The 14784-nt window shown below is 38.6% G+C and overlaps 1 protein-coding gene and 1 non-coding gene across 4 annotated transcripts in view; both read right to left on the bottom strand.

Moving 5' to 3' along the window:
- The window catches only part of mcama (melanoma cell adhesion molecule a), a 58311-nt gene that overhangs the window by 9745 nt on the left and 33782 nt on the right, over nucleotides 1-14784 (bottom strand). For all 3 annotated transcript variants that reach the window (XM_089016472.1, XM_089016473.1, XM_089016474.1), the window contains 4 exons: nucleotides 3038-3171; nucleotides 868-1096; nucleotides 721-791; nucleotides 551-638 (listed from right to left, as the gene is read on the bottom strand). In XM_089016472.1, coding sequence (XP_088872598.1) covers nucleotides 551-638; nucleotides 721-791; nucleotides 868-1096; nucleotides 3038-3171 — 522 coding nt within the window. The remainder of the gene's footprint in view (nucleotides 1-550; nucleotides 639-720; nucleotides 792-867; nucleotides 1097-3037; nucleotides 3172-14784) is intronic.
- Nucleotides 14034-14105, bottom strand: trnaw-cca (transfer RNA tryptophan (anticodon CCA)). Its single transcript has one exon. It is a non-coding gene; the product is annotated as a tRNA-Trp (tRNA).

Below are 14784 nucleotides of genomic sequence, written 5' to 3'. Positions count from 1 at the left end.
GTTTAAAAAACATTTTATAAATCAAACAAATCCAATGTATTTATTTATATATTTACATATTTATTCATCATCATTTTATGTTTTTGTTTATTTTGTCTGTTAATTTGGTTTTATTTTTTCATGTGTTTATTTTATATTTTTTTATTTAATTTTCCCAACTTTTGGATTGGATTGGATTTATTAGTGTTTTTTAATATTTTATAAAATCAAACAAATTAAACGTATTTATTGGCGTGCATTTATTCATTTAATTATTTAATTATTTATTGTGTTTGTTTGTTTGTTTGTTTATTTGCTTTTATTTTTTTGTTTATTTATTTCCTTTTATTCATTTTTGCCAACTATTGTTTTTGAAAAAAACATTTTATCAAACAAACAAATCAATCAGCGCTCATTGTTCAAGCCTATTTGTGCTATGTGACATCATCATTCACTGCTGGGTCAACAAGATAATAACCCAGGTCGATCAAATAATTGTCATATTAAATACTTTCAAAGATTACGTACGATACATTCCAAATCTCAGACATGGGGAATGTTCCTAACTTACGTCCCGCTGAAGACACCAGTGGCATGTTGTTCCTGTACCAGGTGATGTTGGATTTGGGAAAACCGTTCCGGGCCTCACATGTGGCCACCTTAAAAGCAGAGACACGGTGACAAGTATGTCAGGATATACGTAGCATCGAGGTGGCTAACCTCATAAAGCTGGTGATTTACCTTAGAGGGCATCTCATTGGTCACGGATATTCCTGCTTGGACACCCTTGATGACCGGAGCTTCCGGAGGAGCTGGAACAAATTCATTTAGCTATTTTACTGAGCCCCCAATAAATATCAGCTGTTTTTAACTTGTCTCTGTACTCACCAAACACGTTGAGGTGAGTCTTGCTCTCGGTGGTGCCGGCGGACAGGCCGTTCACCTGGCAGATGAACTCGCGTTGGTCAGAAAGCTGTACTTCCTGGATGGTCAGTTGAGTCCCGTGGTGGTCTGAAGTGACCCGGATGCGACCGCTGTACTCCGTATTGTCGTCCACGATGTGGTTGTCGTTATCGGCGTAGTAGATGCGAATACGTGAACTGCTCAGTTGGTCCTTCTATGGACGAAATTTTGATATGTTACAACAACATGGAAAACAGCAACAAAAATAAATAGGGGTGAATTAATTGCATTGGTTTGATCAAGGGTGTCAAACTCATTTTTTTGCCGTGGGCCCTATTGTGGTAACGGTTTCCTCTCAGGGGCCATTATGAATTTTCATCCACTCCACATATTACCATATTTTCGGTGTACAAGGTGCACCCAAAAGCATGATATGCAGGTGCGCCATATATGTGAAGTAATACTGAGCCACAACAGGTCAGCAGCCACCGACTCCATTTCCCCCTGTAGAAGTTAGCGCCTTAAAATGTGGTGTGCCTTGTTTACAAAAAAAAAATCTATATTTATATATTATATTTGGAAAACCTTTTTTCATTCATTGAAGATGTGCCTTATATATGGAATAAGTAACATTCATTGGGGGTGTGCCTTATACTTTGACGTGACTTATACACCGGATAATATGGTATAATGTGGTGTGCCTTATATTTTGACAACTTTATATATTTATATATTATATTTGGAAAACTTTTTTCATTCATTGAATGTGTGCCTTATAATCCGGTGCGCCTTATATATAATAAGTTTGAAAATACCCCATTCATTGGGGGTGTGCTTTATACACCGGAAAATATGGTATAATGTGGTGTGCCTTATATTTGTACATTTTTTGTATATTCATGTATTATATTTGGAAAACTTTTTTCATTCATTGAAGATGCGCCTTATAGTCCGCTACGCCTCATATATGGAAAAAGTTTTAAAATCCACCATTCATTGGGTGTGTGCCTTATACCCTGTAAAATATGGAATAATATGTGGTTGCCTTATATTTGGAAAACTTTTGTATATTTATGTATTATATTTGGAAAACGTTTTTCATTCATTGAAGATGCGCCTTATAGTCCGGTACGCCTCATATATGGAAAATGTTTGAAAATACACCATTCATTGGGGGTGCGCCATATACTCTAGTGCACCTTACACACCGGAAAATAAATATGGTATAATGTGGTGTACCTTATGTTTGAAAAACATTTGTACATTTATATCTTATACAGTGAAACCTCGATTTACGAACCCCTTGGCTTATGAACTTTCCGGTTTACGAATGTTACATTTATGAAAATTTTACCTTGGCATACAAACTATTTTTGGGGATACACACAGAGCTGCCACAATGAGTGATGTGTCGTTCGCGAATAGTTTATTTCTTTAATCATAATACCATAGCACATTTATTCTACATAAAATAAGGTATATTTTGTGTAGTTTTAAGTCTTAGAAAATTAGAAAGTAGAAAATTATGTTTTATGGGGACCTGGGAACGGATTATACTCATTTTAATGGTTTCCTATGGGAAATTAATTTTTGGGATACACACTTTTCGCCTGACACACTCTGTCTGGGGGGGGGGGAAGCCAAGGTCCCACTGTATTTGGATTTTTTTTTTCTTTATTGATTGAAGGTGCATCTTATAGTCCGGTGCGCCTTATATATGGAATAAATTTGAAAATACACCATTCATTGGGGGTGAGACTTATACTACAATGCGCCTTATACATTGGAAATTACGGTACATATAAAGCGCACAACAAATTAATGAAAAACTAGTTTTCAAATTTGATGTAAAAAATAATCACTGTTATTGTGGGACAATGGGACAATTTGAAATGGAATTTGATTTGCTTTCGCGGGCCGATTAAAATGATGTGATGGGCCAGATTTGGCCCCCGGGCCTTGACTTTGATACCTGTGGGTTAGATGGATACACCATTTCTAAAGAGGACTTTGTAAAACTGCAGTCAGTCCAGTCTGGTTTGGATTTGCTCATTACAGTCTTGGGTGCAAGTGAAGAGATGAGTGTAATCCTTCTCACACAGTTGAATGGTCGCACATAGACGACAACTTGTGCTGTTCCCGGCGTACGACTCACCACAAACCACTGGATCATGACAAATCCGGGAACGTTGTTGTCTTCAGTGAAATTATACTGGCAAGGGATTTCGGCCGAGTCGCCCAAATACACCTCGACGCTGTCATGCATCGTCACCTCCACTTTGGCCAACGCTGAAAAACACACAACAAAAAAGTACAATGATCAAATGTAGACGTTGAATTGCTCATTTGTACGCTAACCTGAAAACGAGATGATTTTTTTTTTGGGCATGAAACAGACAAGACAGAAGCGGACGAAAGAAAGGGCTTCTTGTCCACATGGTATTTATATTTTTTTTAACTCGTTTGCTTCCGCCTGGCTGACTGACACATCTTGGCTTCAAATGCAGTTTCCCGGACATCACGGTGGGGAATTTAGGCAAAAGAAGCAACTCGTCTGGCTGACACCTGACTGTTGAATCCCGAGCCAAGTTGTTCTCCAGTCATGTTGGATTTGGCTGCTTTTATTTCACACACAGTGAAAAAGAAAACATTTTGGCTCCATATTCTGTTGAATCTGGCTCACAGGAATGATGCGGGATATTGGAGGACACTTTGCGATCCTATTACACGTCACATCTAACTCTTTAATTTCCATTTTTCATTTCCCTCAATGTGCCTGGATTATTTTTTTTTTCCATCGCTACATTTATTTGTTTCATAGTTGGAAGCACAGATAGACGAGTAAAAATATTCACAAGAATCTGAACCGGAAATGTACCTCCATTTAACGATAATCCATCATTCCAAACACTTCCTATAAAATTAACCTAATTAAAATAAAATAAACATTTTTTTCATATTATTTTGATTTAAAAAAATGTTTGATTTAAAACCTATTTTAACGATAATCTAGAGTATAAAATGACTTCAAACACTTTCTATAAAATTAATCTAAAATTTAAATTAAAATAATATTAATTACAAATATTTTTTTTAAATATTATTGTGATTTATGATTCAAAAAAATATTTTGAACGATAATCCAGAGTATGACATCATTCCAAACACTTCCTACAAAATTAATGTAATTTAAAAAGATTTTTTTATTAAAAACATGTTTTTATTTAAAAAAAAATTGGGGGGGATATTTTTTTAATTAAAAAATATTTTTAACCATAATCCAGAGTACAACATCATTTCAATCACTTTCTACATAATTAACTTGATTAAAAAATATATACATATATTTTTTTAAATATTTTTTATGGAAAACATATGTTTTATTTAAACAAATAAATTTAGCGCTAATCCAGAGTATAACATAATTCCCTTCCTTTCCTATAACATAATTACACTTCCTACAAATTAACCTAATAACAAATATTTTTAAGTTTTTTTTATTTAAACAAAATAGTTTTTTGATTTAAAATATTTTTTTTGATTTCCAAAAATATTTTAGATAAAAAAATACTCAGAAATGCATAAAGTGTCCTTGAGAGGTTTGAAAGGCGCTTATAAATGAAATGTATTATTATTATTATTATTATTATTATTATTATTATTATTATTATTATTATTGTTATTATTATTATTATTATTATTGTGATTATTATTATTATTATTATTATTATATTATTATTATTATTATGACACAATGACGTCCACTAACAATCCAAGGTTAGCCGACCTCTTCCCCGACAAAGAAAGCTTGTCCCTTCGTCCAATTGTGTCACTCCAATATACTTCCTTGACACCGATTCCTGTTTAAAAATGTCTTTGGCAACATCTTAAAGGAATCACCGCAAATAAAACCAACTTATGAATCTCTATTATTGAGTTATATTGTCATCTTTGTATTGAGCAATTAAATTTGAGAAGTGAGATATTTCTGCAGGTCACATAATGTATACCTGGGCCTGATTACAGTTTTTTTCATTGTATGAAACTTTTAATAATTGTAAAATATTAATATTGTGCAGAGAAAATATTACAGGCAGTCCCTCTCTGTGTTTTCAGCCTTTGCTAATAAACCAGACCAAGCATGAAAGGAGCTTTAAGACGCCCGTCCGTCCCCTTTCAGCAGACTGCACCACCCTCCCCCCCATCACCAAGTCATTTTTCCCTTCCTGGCTCCACACCAATCCTTGTACACTCCCTTTTTTTCTCCCTCCTTTACTTGGTCCGGCCAGTGCTCAGCCAACCATATCTCAAGACGACGGGTGAGCCATTGTTCCTCCACCTGGGTGAACCACACCCCCCATAATGCCCCCGCCTCTCTCTCTCACACACACACACACACACACACACACTCTTGCACAAACTGCAGTTCTAAATGTGACAATCAGTTCATAGTGCGTTAAAGTTGTTGTTTTGTGAGACCAAAAAAAATAATTACAAGGTGCCTTTGAGGAACTGATTACACATTTCGCGGGGTAAACTACGTCACAGAAGTCATTATAAAAAATGTTGCTCTTTGGGGCCGTGTCGCTAAAACTTTTGGGCTAATCCGATTAGCGCCAAGGGGGTAGCCGGGGGGATTTGGCTTCCAGAGCCAACCTGGGTCTGGTTCTGGTCGATTCCTGTTGTGATTCCTTTGTGTGGCAGCACGAATATACATGAGAGATGATCTGTGGACCCTGACGACCAAAAGTCCCGCCAGTGCATGTGTGTGTGTGTGTGTGTGTTTGTCTGCATTCTTTATATGCCTTGTCTGAGGCCAAACTGACCCCCCTCCCCAAAAAAAGATTATTTGAATGCGCTGACAGGATCGGGCCTGCACTGGGACCGCTTATCACTGCAAAAGATAACCCACGCCGCCAAATGCACAATGCAGCCTCTCATGGGTGATATTTAAGGGACCCGCAGGTGAAAAGTCCAACATTAAGATCTCTTGAGCTAGATTGCTGGTTTTTGTTTGTTGCAAAATGTCTGTGTGCAAAAGTAAATTATTATTATTATTATTATTATTATTATTAATACTAATAATAATCATCATCATAATAATAATACATTTCATTTATCAGCGCCTTTTAAAATTCTCAAGGGCACTTTACAGCCACAGGATCAGTTTTTCTGTGGGTGAGCAGCGACAGCCACATGCGCTAGCGTCCACTCAACCGGGAATAATAATAATAATAATAATAATAATAATAATCATCATCATCATCAACAACATAATAATAATAATCATCAACAAAAACAACAACAACAACAACATAATAATAATAATAATAATAATAATCAACAACAACAACATAATAATAATAATAATAATAATAATCAACAACAACAACATAATAATAATAATAATAATACATTTCATTTTTAAGCGCCTTTCAAAACTCTCAAGGTCACTTCACGGTCACATATTAGATTAGATGAACCTTAATTTGTTTCACAGTGGAGAAATTTACATTGCACATCAGCAAAAACAAAATATAGGAGGTGCTGTAAAGGCAGCCACTCTCACGGCGCCATCTTGAAGTCAAATATAAATATATAAATAGAATAACAAATAATGTGACACAACATAAAAGACACAAGCAGTCTTCAATCTTAAGCACTTTCTGCACAATCGTTGCATGAAGCAGTTTTCGATGAAAGAGGAGAGGATCAAAGCCTCCGTTTCACCAGTGGATCAAGGACGTCACGGTGGAATGTGCACGTCTGTTGCTACAAGCTAAGTTGTCAAAGCAAACACAAAGCTGTAGCATCCATTTACAAAAAGAGATTGTCTCACATCTCCTGGCCCACGTGAATCCGCTTCAATTCCGAGCCGCGACAGTTTATTTTGTTTCTCTGTAATGCTTCAAAATAACTCAAAAGCAGTGACGAATGAATAAGGTCCCACATTGCCAAATAATGTGTGGCTTGTACAATCAAGCTCCAAAATAAACGGGATGGAAATAACTGGCTTTGTCAAGAGCTACTTAAAGGAAACGTCTGTACGCACACGGTGGCTCATTGATGCAGACAATTTCCTGGGATGCTAACCAAAACGGTCACCATTATTGCCTTCCCGGTTTGATTAAGGCTGGCAGCTTAGGCCTGCGGTTGATCTGCACCCCTTGCCACCGATAAGAGGACCGAAACACCTCAGACCTAAGGTCCTCCTAATCCTTCACGTGGCTGGCGAGCCATGAAATGAGCCTAGACAGTTGTGAGATAATAAACATTTCCCGTAATAACCGGTTTCCAAGCTCCCGGTATAAGCAGAGCGCCGACGCGTCACGTCTCTGTCGCGTTCTAAGTTTAGCATCTTTTTAAAACCTTCCTCTTTGTCTTTCCGGCAAGAGGGCAACTGGGTCGAAGTGGGGTCACGAGATGGAAAGGAAAGAGAATTTTGGAGGAGGAGGGTGGGGGGTGGACAAAAACTATGTAAAAAATACAAACGACGCTCTAGCGCCTGAAGTTCACTCTGTAGTAATTAACTCATTCACTGCCAGACACAGAAAAATGTGTCGACTCCAGTGCCAGGGTTGTTGTCATTTTCACTCGAATTCCAGGACCCACAGAATATTGAGTTTTGGGACTAGATAAACATTCAACACAGCGTTAAAAACCTTACACTATCTTCTTTTACAAAAAAAAAAAAAAGAGTTAATTCTTAAATTATAGGAGTCTGGAGTTATCTGAGCTTGAAATGAGGGTGGCTGTATAAAATACAATACATACATATTGATATATATAGCGCTTTAACAACAGCGAAAATTGGAACAAAGCACTAACATGGACAAAAGGCAAATGCTGACCACTCGTGGAAGGGAAAACACATTGCCAGAGGTCCAACCAGTGCTTTATCGGCACCCCCGCGAGAGAACTAACGAAAAAGTGAATTCCTAAGTTTTATGGGTCTGGAGTTATCTGAGCTTGAAATGGGGGCGGCTGAACACAATACAATACATACACATTGGTTTATATAGCGCTTTAACAACAGCTAAAGCTGGAACACAGCGCTAAAATGAAAAAAAGGGGGAATGATGCCCCCTTGTGGAATATAAAAACATTGCCAGAGGCCATGGCGAGCGCTTTATCGGCACCCAAGCATGACAAAACAAAACCCGAAAAAATTCGGGAATGGCGCCCTACGTCACATTTTCAATTCAATTCCCGAACAAATTCAAGAATGGCAGTGAATGAGTTAAAAAACACTTTGGTTGATTTCTCTTCAAACATGGCACATATTCTCGCTTTTGCTGCAATTTCTTCACACGTTCAGGACATATGAGAGCTAGCAAAAAAAAAGAAGTGCGCCTGAAAAGCAAGAGGAATTTCTTTATGCCCAGGGCCGGTGTGCTGTTGAACACCTGGTGGACAAAGTGCGCTGTGTGACATCAAAGAAAGGACACACACACACACACACACACACACACACACACACACACACACACACACACACACACACACACACACAAAGAGGAGAGAGACGAGGGGTCCTTGTTATATAGCGAAGGGGGTACGGGCTTTTGGGAATGACAATGTGGGACATATCTCTTCGCAGTCTGTTCTCGTGGCAGCCGTGAGCGAGTTCATTTTTCTTTATTCCTCCGCAGAAGAGAGAGAGAGATAAGGAAGTGTGAGAAATCTCCTCAAAGGAAGTTTTATTGTATGCAATCATCTTGATTGCAACAACCCTGGAAAATGCTGATTGAAGTTCAGGGGGGGTAAAATGTTTGATCATGGAGAATGGTTTCTTTTGAAAGATTGATTTTTAGTCTTATTTTGACAGTTTCCTTTGGTAGGTTGTAATTATCCATTTGTTGTAGGAAGTTATAATTATGTGTTGAAGGAAAATTTGTTATTCCACACCAATTCATTCCTTTTGCTGAATCAGATACCATACATTTATACCATTGTATATACCAACTATACCAAAGGTGTCAAAGTCAAGGCCCCCGGGCCAAATCCGGCCCGCCACATCATTTTTTTTTCGGCCCGCGAAAGCAAATCAAACTTGTTAAATTTCATGATGATTGCTAAAATCTGAGCCAAAATTTCATATTTTTGGATGTCAACCACAATAAAAGTCATTACTGTTGACTTCAGATTTGAAAACGAGTTATTCATTAATTTGCTGTGTGCTCTATATGTAATATTTGAAGGGATTTAAACATTCTAATGGGTTCCCCAAATTCATAACGGCCCTCGAGAGGAAACCATAACTTCAATGTGGCCCGCGGCAAAAAATGACTTTGACACCCCTGAACTATACCATACCATACATTTTGAATGATATATTTTTAAATAGTGATGCACTAAATGCATTTTTTTCTTTCTCAATCCCATGCTACAACTGACTTTTCAGCATATCAATACCCAAAACGTAAACACAGCCCGAAATTCCACCCCCCCAATTTCACGTCATACTAAAAGTTCACTGGCTTTTGAGGAATGGTAAATTATTCCCGTTCCCTGGCAAACTTCTCAGGCAACTCCATAAATTTTTGAACATGGCACCCGGTGGGCGAGACTTCATTAAAGGGGAGAAATGCGGATGTTTTATTTATGCTTGCATCTGATCTGTTGCCATCAATGGACCCGCCCGCCATCCGTCGCGCTGGGGTTCAAGCGTGAGGTTGGCTCTGTAGATGCAGGTTGGCTAATTAAAGGTCAACGGGCGAAACATAGACTAACTAGCAGGGTGGGGGTGGGTGCCAGTGCGAGGGAAAGGGGGTCCATTTGGGGTATTTTGGCAATCGATAGACTGAAAACAAATTGGAAAGCCTGCAGTCAAACTCACTCACCAGCACCCACTTTGTGGTAAAAAAAAGTAGTTAGCTAGGGGGGATTATTTATTTATTTATTTATTTGTGTATTTATTTATTTATGTATGTATATATGTATGTATATGTATATGTGTATTTATGTATTCATATCTACGTGTTTATGAATTTCTTTATTCATCCATGTATGTATATACAGTAAAGTCTCGTTATAGCGATATCGGATATATCGATAGTCCCAGTTATATCGATACTATTTCTATGCACGCACGGAGAAAATTATATGCAAACAGGGTCGGATATATCGATAGTCCCGGTTATATCGATATTTTTTTCGGACTCCCTTGAATATCGATATAACGAGACTTTACTGTATTTAAGAATTTATATCTATTTTTTTCTTTATTCGTGTCTTTGTTTATGTATTTATTCATTTATTCATCTATGTATGTATATATTTATTTATTCATATATATTTGTTTGTTTATTTATTTATTTGTTTATTTATGTGTTTATATATTGATGTGTTTTTATGTATTATTGTATGATATTTATTTATTTATCTATGTATTTATTTATTTATTTATTTATTTATGTACGTTTCTGTATGGATTTTTATGGATATTATTTCACTTTGTTTCTTTATTATCTATTAATGTATGATTTTTCATTGTATTTTGTTTATGTATTTATGTGTTTATGTATTTATTTATGTGTTTATGTATGGATTTTTTTGGGGGGGATTATTTCATTACGTTTATGTAATTATCTCTTTACGTCTGTGTAAGCTCTCAGTCGTACAGGAGTGGTCCATCGATGAGAAGGTTTCTTCAGCCGTCATCTGTACAAAGGCTGTACCAGGTCTGGACATTAGGGATATATAAATGGGGCCGATACGACCAGTCAGACTTTAGTTCGCTGACGAAGCCTCTTGGATAGGAGGCGAAACGTCCGAAACCTTCACCTTTGTACAGATGACGGCTGAAGAAACCTTCTCATCAATTATCTCTTTATTTAATCAGATTTATTCATGTGTTTATTTGTGTATTTATTAATGTTTATGTGCTGCTTTATTATTTTGTTGCATTTATTTATTATTATTTATGTATTTATTTATGTATGTATGTATGTATGTATGTATGTATGTATTTATTTATTGATTTATTTCTGTATGTATTTATTTGTGTATGTATTTATTTATTTATTTATTTATGTACTTATTTTTTATTTGAGGTGAGAGAAGAAGAAGCACAAAACAGGGTTAGATGGAAGAGACTGATTCGCTCTGGTGACTCCGGAAGGGAAAAGCCGAAAGGAAATGAATGTGTTTATTCATTGATTTTTATTTATTGATTGACGAAAAATGACGAAAGAGCCAAACAAGTGTGTCAAGCCGAAGAGATCGCGTCAGTTTCGACACTATTTGATAAAAGAAATGAAAGACGTGAAGCTATGAGGCTCCAGGCTGTTATTGTAAGCTTATCGCAGGACTCTTGTGCAATCAAAACGGTGACGACAGCACGCTGACTTTCGCCAACAAAGAACTTATTTATGCGATGGTCACCATCGCAAGATTGAATATCCTTGCAACATACGTTTCGAGTCATTCCGCTTTCACCCTCAGCCATTCGAAGGGTCGTCAATCAAAATGAATAGCATTTCAGACTATTTATCTATGCTACTCCATGTAGCATTCCGACTGGAGTTGAAAGTCTCTGTCAAGTGTGAATGAATGTCTGAAATCGGGCTGGGGCGAACCAATCTTTTTAATCGATTACTCCATCAATTACAGGCATAATTTAAAGCCGCATCTAACCTCGGGGATCGTTTTTCTTTCTTTATTTCCTCACCGTCAGATGAGTCCCCGATGGAACGTGTGAGTTTGCAACATAAAGTCTGCGACGTAAACAAACTGTGGTTAGTTATAGCTTCGAGGTGCAAATCTTTTGTCTCGATCAATTTCGGTGTCTTAGCTCACTTCGCCGACTTCAATTTTAAATTTGGGCTTTTACACCTGTTCAAACAAAGAGGGTAGAAAAAAAAACTAGAATATGATTAAAACGGCCCGCTCTGTGCGATATATAAAAACAAATCATCGCAATTTAGAAAACAAACCGAATATCTTCAATGGGGAATTAACATGTCATTTTAATTACCAAGTGTACTCATTACAGACAACCATCTGTTTCCATTGTGTCCATTTCCCGCCCGTGATGCTGCTGTGCCTGTTTGTATCCACACATTAGCATCGATACCGTTTTCCAACAATAGCCCTAGCTCATGTACTCCCATCCACCAGACGTGAGGGCCGAACGCACTACGCCTAATTCATCGGGATCAAAATGGCAAAACCCCACCGCAGTATCCCGCTGAGAACCTTAATACTCTCAAAGAGAATAGCCGAGCGATCAGGTGCACTGCTGTGATAATGAGGGTAGAGAGGCTACTCACGACGCCCAGGCCAGCGCCCCTCTTCAAGACCCCTAAGACACATACATGATTCAAAAAGGACAATTGGCACCAGAGGACCTTGACCAGGCATCAGTGGACCATTGTGATCGCGACATATCAGTCGCTATCAAGCTCTGAAAAATCTTCTGACAAGTCTACAGAATGTTCTTTTACAAGTTAAATGAAAATAATACGGGATGAGTGTGTATACGATCCCTACAAGAAACTGAAAGGGTGTATTCGATTGGCCTTTTGACTGCGCCGTTTTGTCTAGTTGGCCGCTAAATCGTTCCTTCTGTGAGATTTGAAGACAAATGCAAGATGGACAGGCAGTAGTGGGGGCAGGGACGCCCGCAGAGTAAGGCGGGGATGAAAACAAAGCACATGGTGGGCTTGTCGCGAGCGGAGGATTGCAGATGTTCTAAAACACTGCAAAGTCATTTTGAACACTTTGAGACAGAGGGGATTTTTACGACTCTGGAAACTGGTGGCAATTGTCTTGAATCATCCGACTGATTGTTTTTATTTTTATTTTTTGTTGTCATTTCTTCCCAATAAACTGACTTGTGGCTACTGTTGCAAATCATCAGGATCAGAATCATCTTGATTGGCCAAGTATGTAAAACATACAAGGAATTTGTCTCTGATAGAACATGCTAACTAGTATCATCATAAAAAAGACATGACAAATAAGTATGGATGACACTAATAAAGGCTAATCTAATCTAATCAAAATCTTTAATCTAAATGGATTGTCTCTCAGGAACAACTGTGAGACAATGTGGTAAGTATCAAGCAGACAGTGGTTCAAGTGAGTAGAGACCTGGAGCTACAATGATTATAACAGGACAAACAGTTATATTTCAGTTACTGTTTAGAGAGTTAATGGCGACGGGGGAAGAAGCCGCTTAAATGTCTGCTGGATTTGGTGCGCATCGATCGGTAGCGCCTGCCTCAGGGGAGTTGTTGGCAAAGGTGGTTCAGAGGGTCAAGTAAGATTTTCCGCGCTCTTGTCTTGATTCTTGCAGTGTGCAAGTCCTTGAGAGTGCCATGTCACTTTACTCACACCACCTGCTGATCTAAAACCGACACGTATTGACACAACAAACTGGCCATTCTGTTTTCCGTGAAACGCAGTGGCAGTGAGGTTGACCGCAAGGGGTATTTACGTTGAAGTAGTAAATGCTGCAATGTGTATTTTTTCTTTATATGACGATCTTTGTGGAGATATCGTCATACGATACTCCCCATTGTCAAGACTAGCCCGAGACAAACATCCACTGGTTGTTTAATATGCTCGCCGTGGGCTATGTGCCAAGACCTTGAGCCCGGGCTTGTGGTTATGACTGGTTTCCCAGTAGTCTGGTGGCACTGCGTCCCGCTGGGACGTAGAGGATGGGGGGCAGGGCAGGGGGGTGGTACACTTTAACGCAGGGCAGCTGGAAACAATGGGAATGTTGCCCCTAATTCCCATTGAGGGTGTTTGTGAGGAGGAGGTTGGAGGGGGAGTCGGCGGGGGCGCTCCAGCAACACCTGTGGACAGCCCATTTGTCAAGTGATTTGTGGGAAGGAGTGCAAGGAACAGTGGGAAGAGCGGAAGGAGTGCTGGTGATGCTTGCGGGAGGCAGGGTATCATGGGGGGGTGAACTTAGTAGAGCACGAGACCACCCACATGCTTATTTCTCATTCATGAACACCTGTATTGTTTTTTTATGAATAAGATAAAAGAATAATGTTACACAGAATGAGAGGGATGGTTGTCATACAAACTAATTATGCATTATCCCTGAATTCAGCTTCGCCCCCCCCCAAAATACGAAGCAATTGAGTGTCACAACACCTTTGCCCCAAAAGTGAGACATATTATTTGAGTACAGGTGACCCCGACGTGATTTGAACACGCAACCTTCTGATCTGGAGTCAGACGCGCTACCGTTGCGCCACGGAGTCACACGTGCTTGCTTCAGAGTATTGCGGGAAAACGATATCAATAGACATGCCAGAAAACAGGTGATGCCTAAAAGCAAAGCAAACTATGGAGCGGAAATCCTCCAGTCCTTTCTTAAAATCTTTAAACAGTGTCTAATGAGAGGGTCGAGAAGAGCAGAGGAGGGAGGATTTGACACGTTAGCGTCTCTTTATCTTCTCCGCCTTTTTGAAACATCAAGTTCAAAGATGCAGAGAGGGCACCTTGATCTGTCAATGAAGACGACGGCCTCGGGAATCCACTCGGTGACTCCAGAGTATCCGCGGTGGACTTGGTTTTGTGACGAGAACAGCGTTATTCAGTCGGATGGTGTTAACGGAAGTAAACATGTTTGTTCCTCATGCTCCTTTCGGGCCCGCTTAAGTCAATTACATTGACGCTCTCGATTTAATGAAAGGACGGCTGATCGCATTCAATTACGACACTTTCTCAAGCTGCCTGTCTTAATGGAACTGAGTTTCGAAGCCAAGTTCTGAGCTAAAAAAAAGGCAACAGGGATCAATTAGTGGTGTAGATTCCCAGAAACCGTCAAATAGATGAAAAGCTAGCTCATTGAGCTAGCACCTCTGTATCAGCTGGAATGCTAATTGTCGTTTAACAAAAGGTAAAAGTGTATTTAGGATTGTGCTGTATGCTATTGTT

The sequence above is a fragment of the Hippocampus bargibanti genome, linkage group LG16 (assembly GCF_051943395.1).
Source record: "Hippocampus bargibanti isolate YZ-2025 linkage group LG16, ASM5194339v1, whole genome shotgun sequence".
NCBI classification, from domain to species: domain Eukaryota; kingdom Metazoa; phylum Chordata; class Actinopteri; order Syngnathiformes; family Syngnathidae; genus Hippocampus; species Hippocampus bargibanti.
Note: the sequence above shows the minus strand (reverse complement) of the source record. Positions and strands in the feature narration are given on the sequence as shown.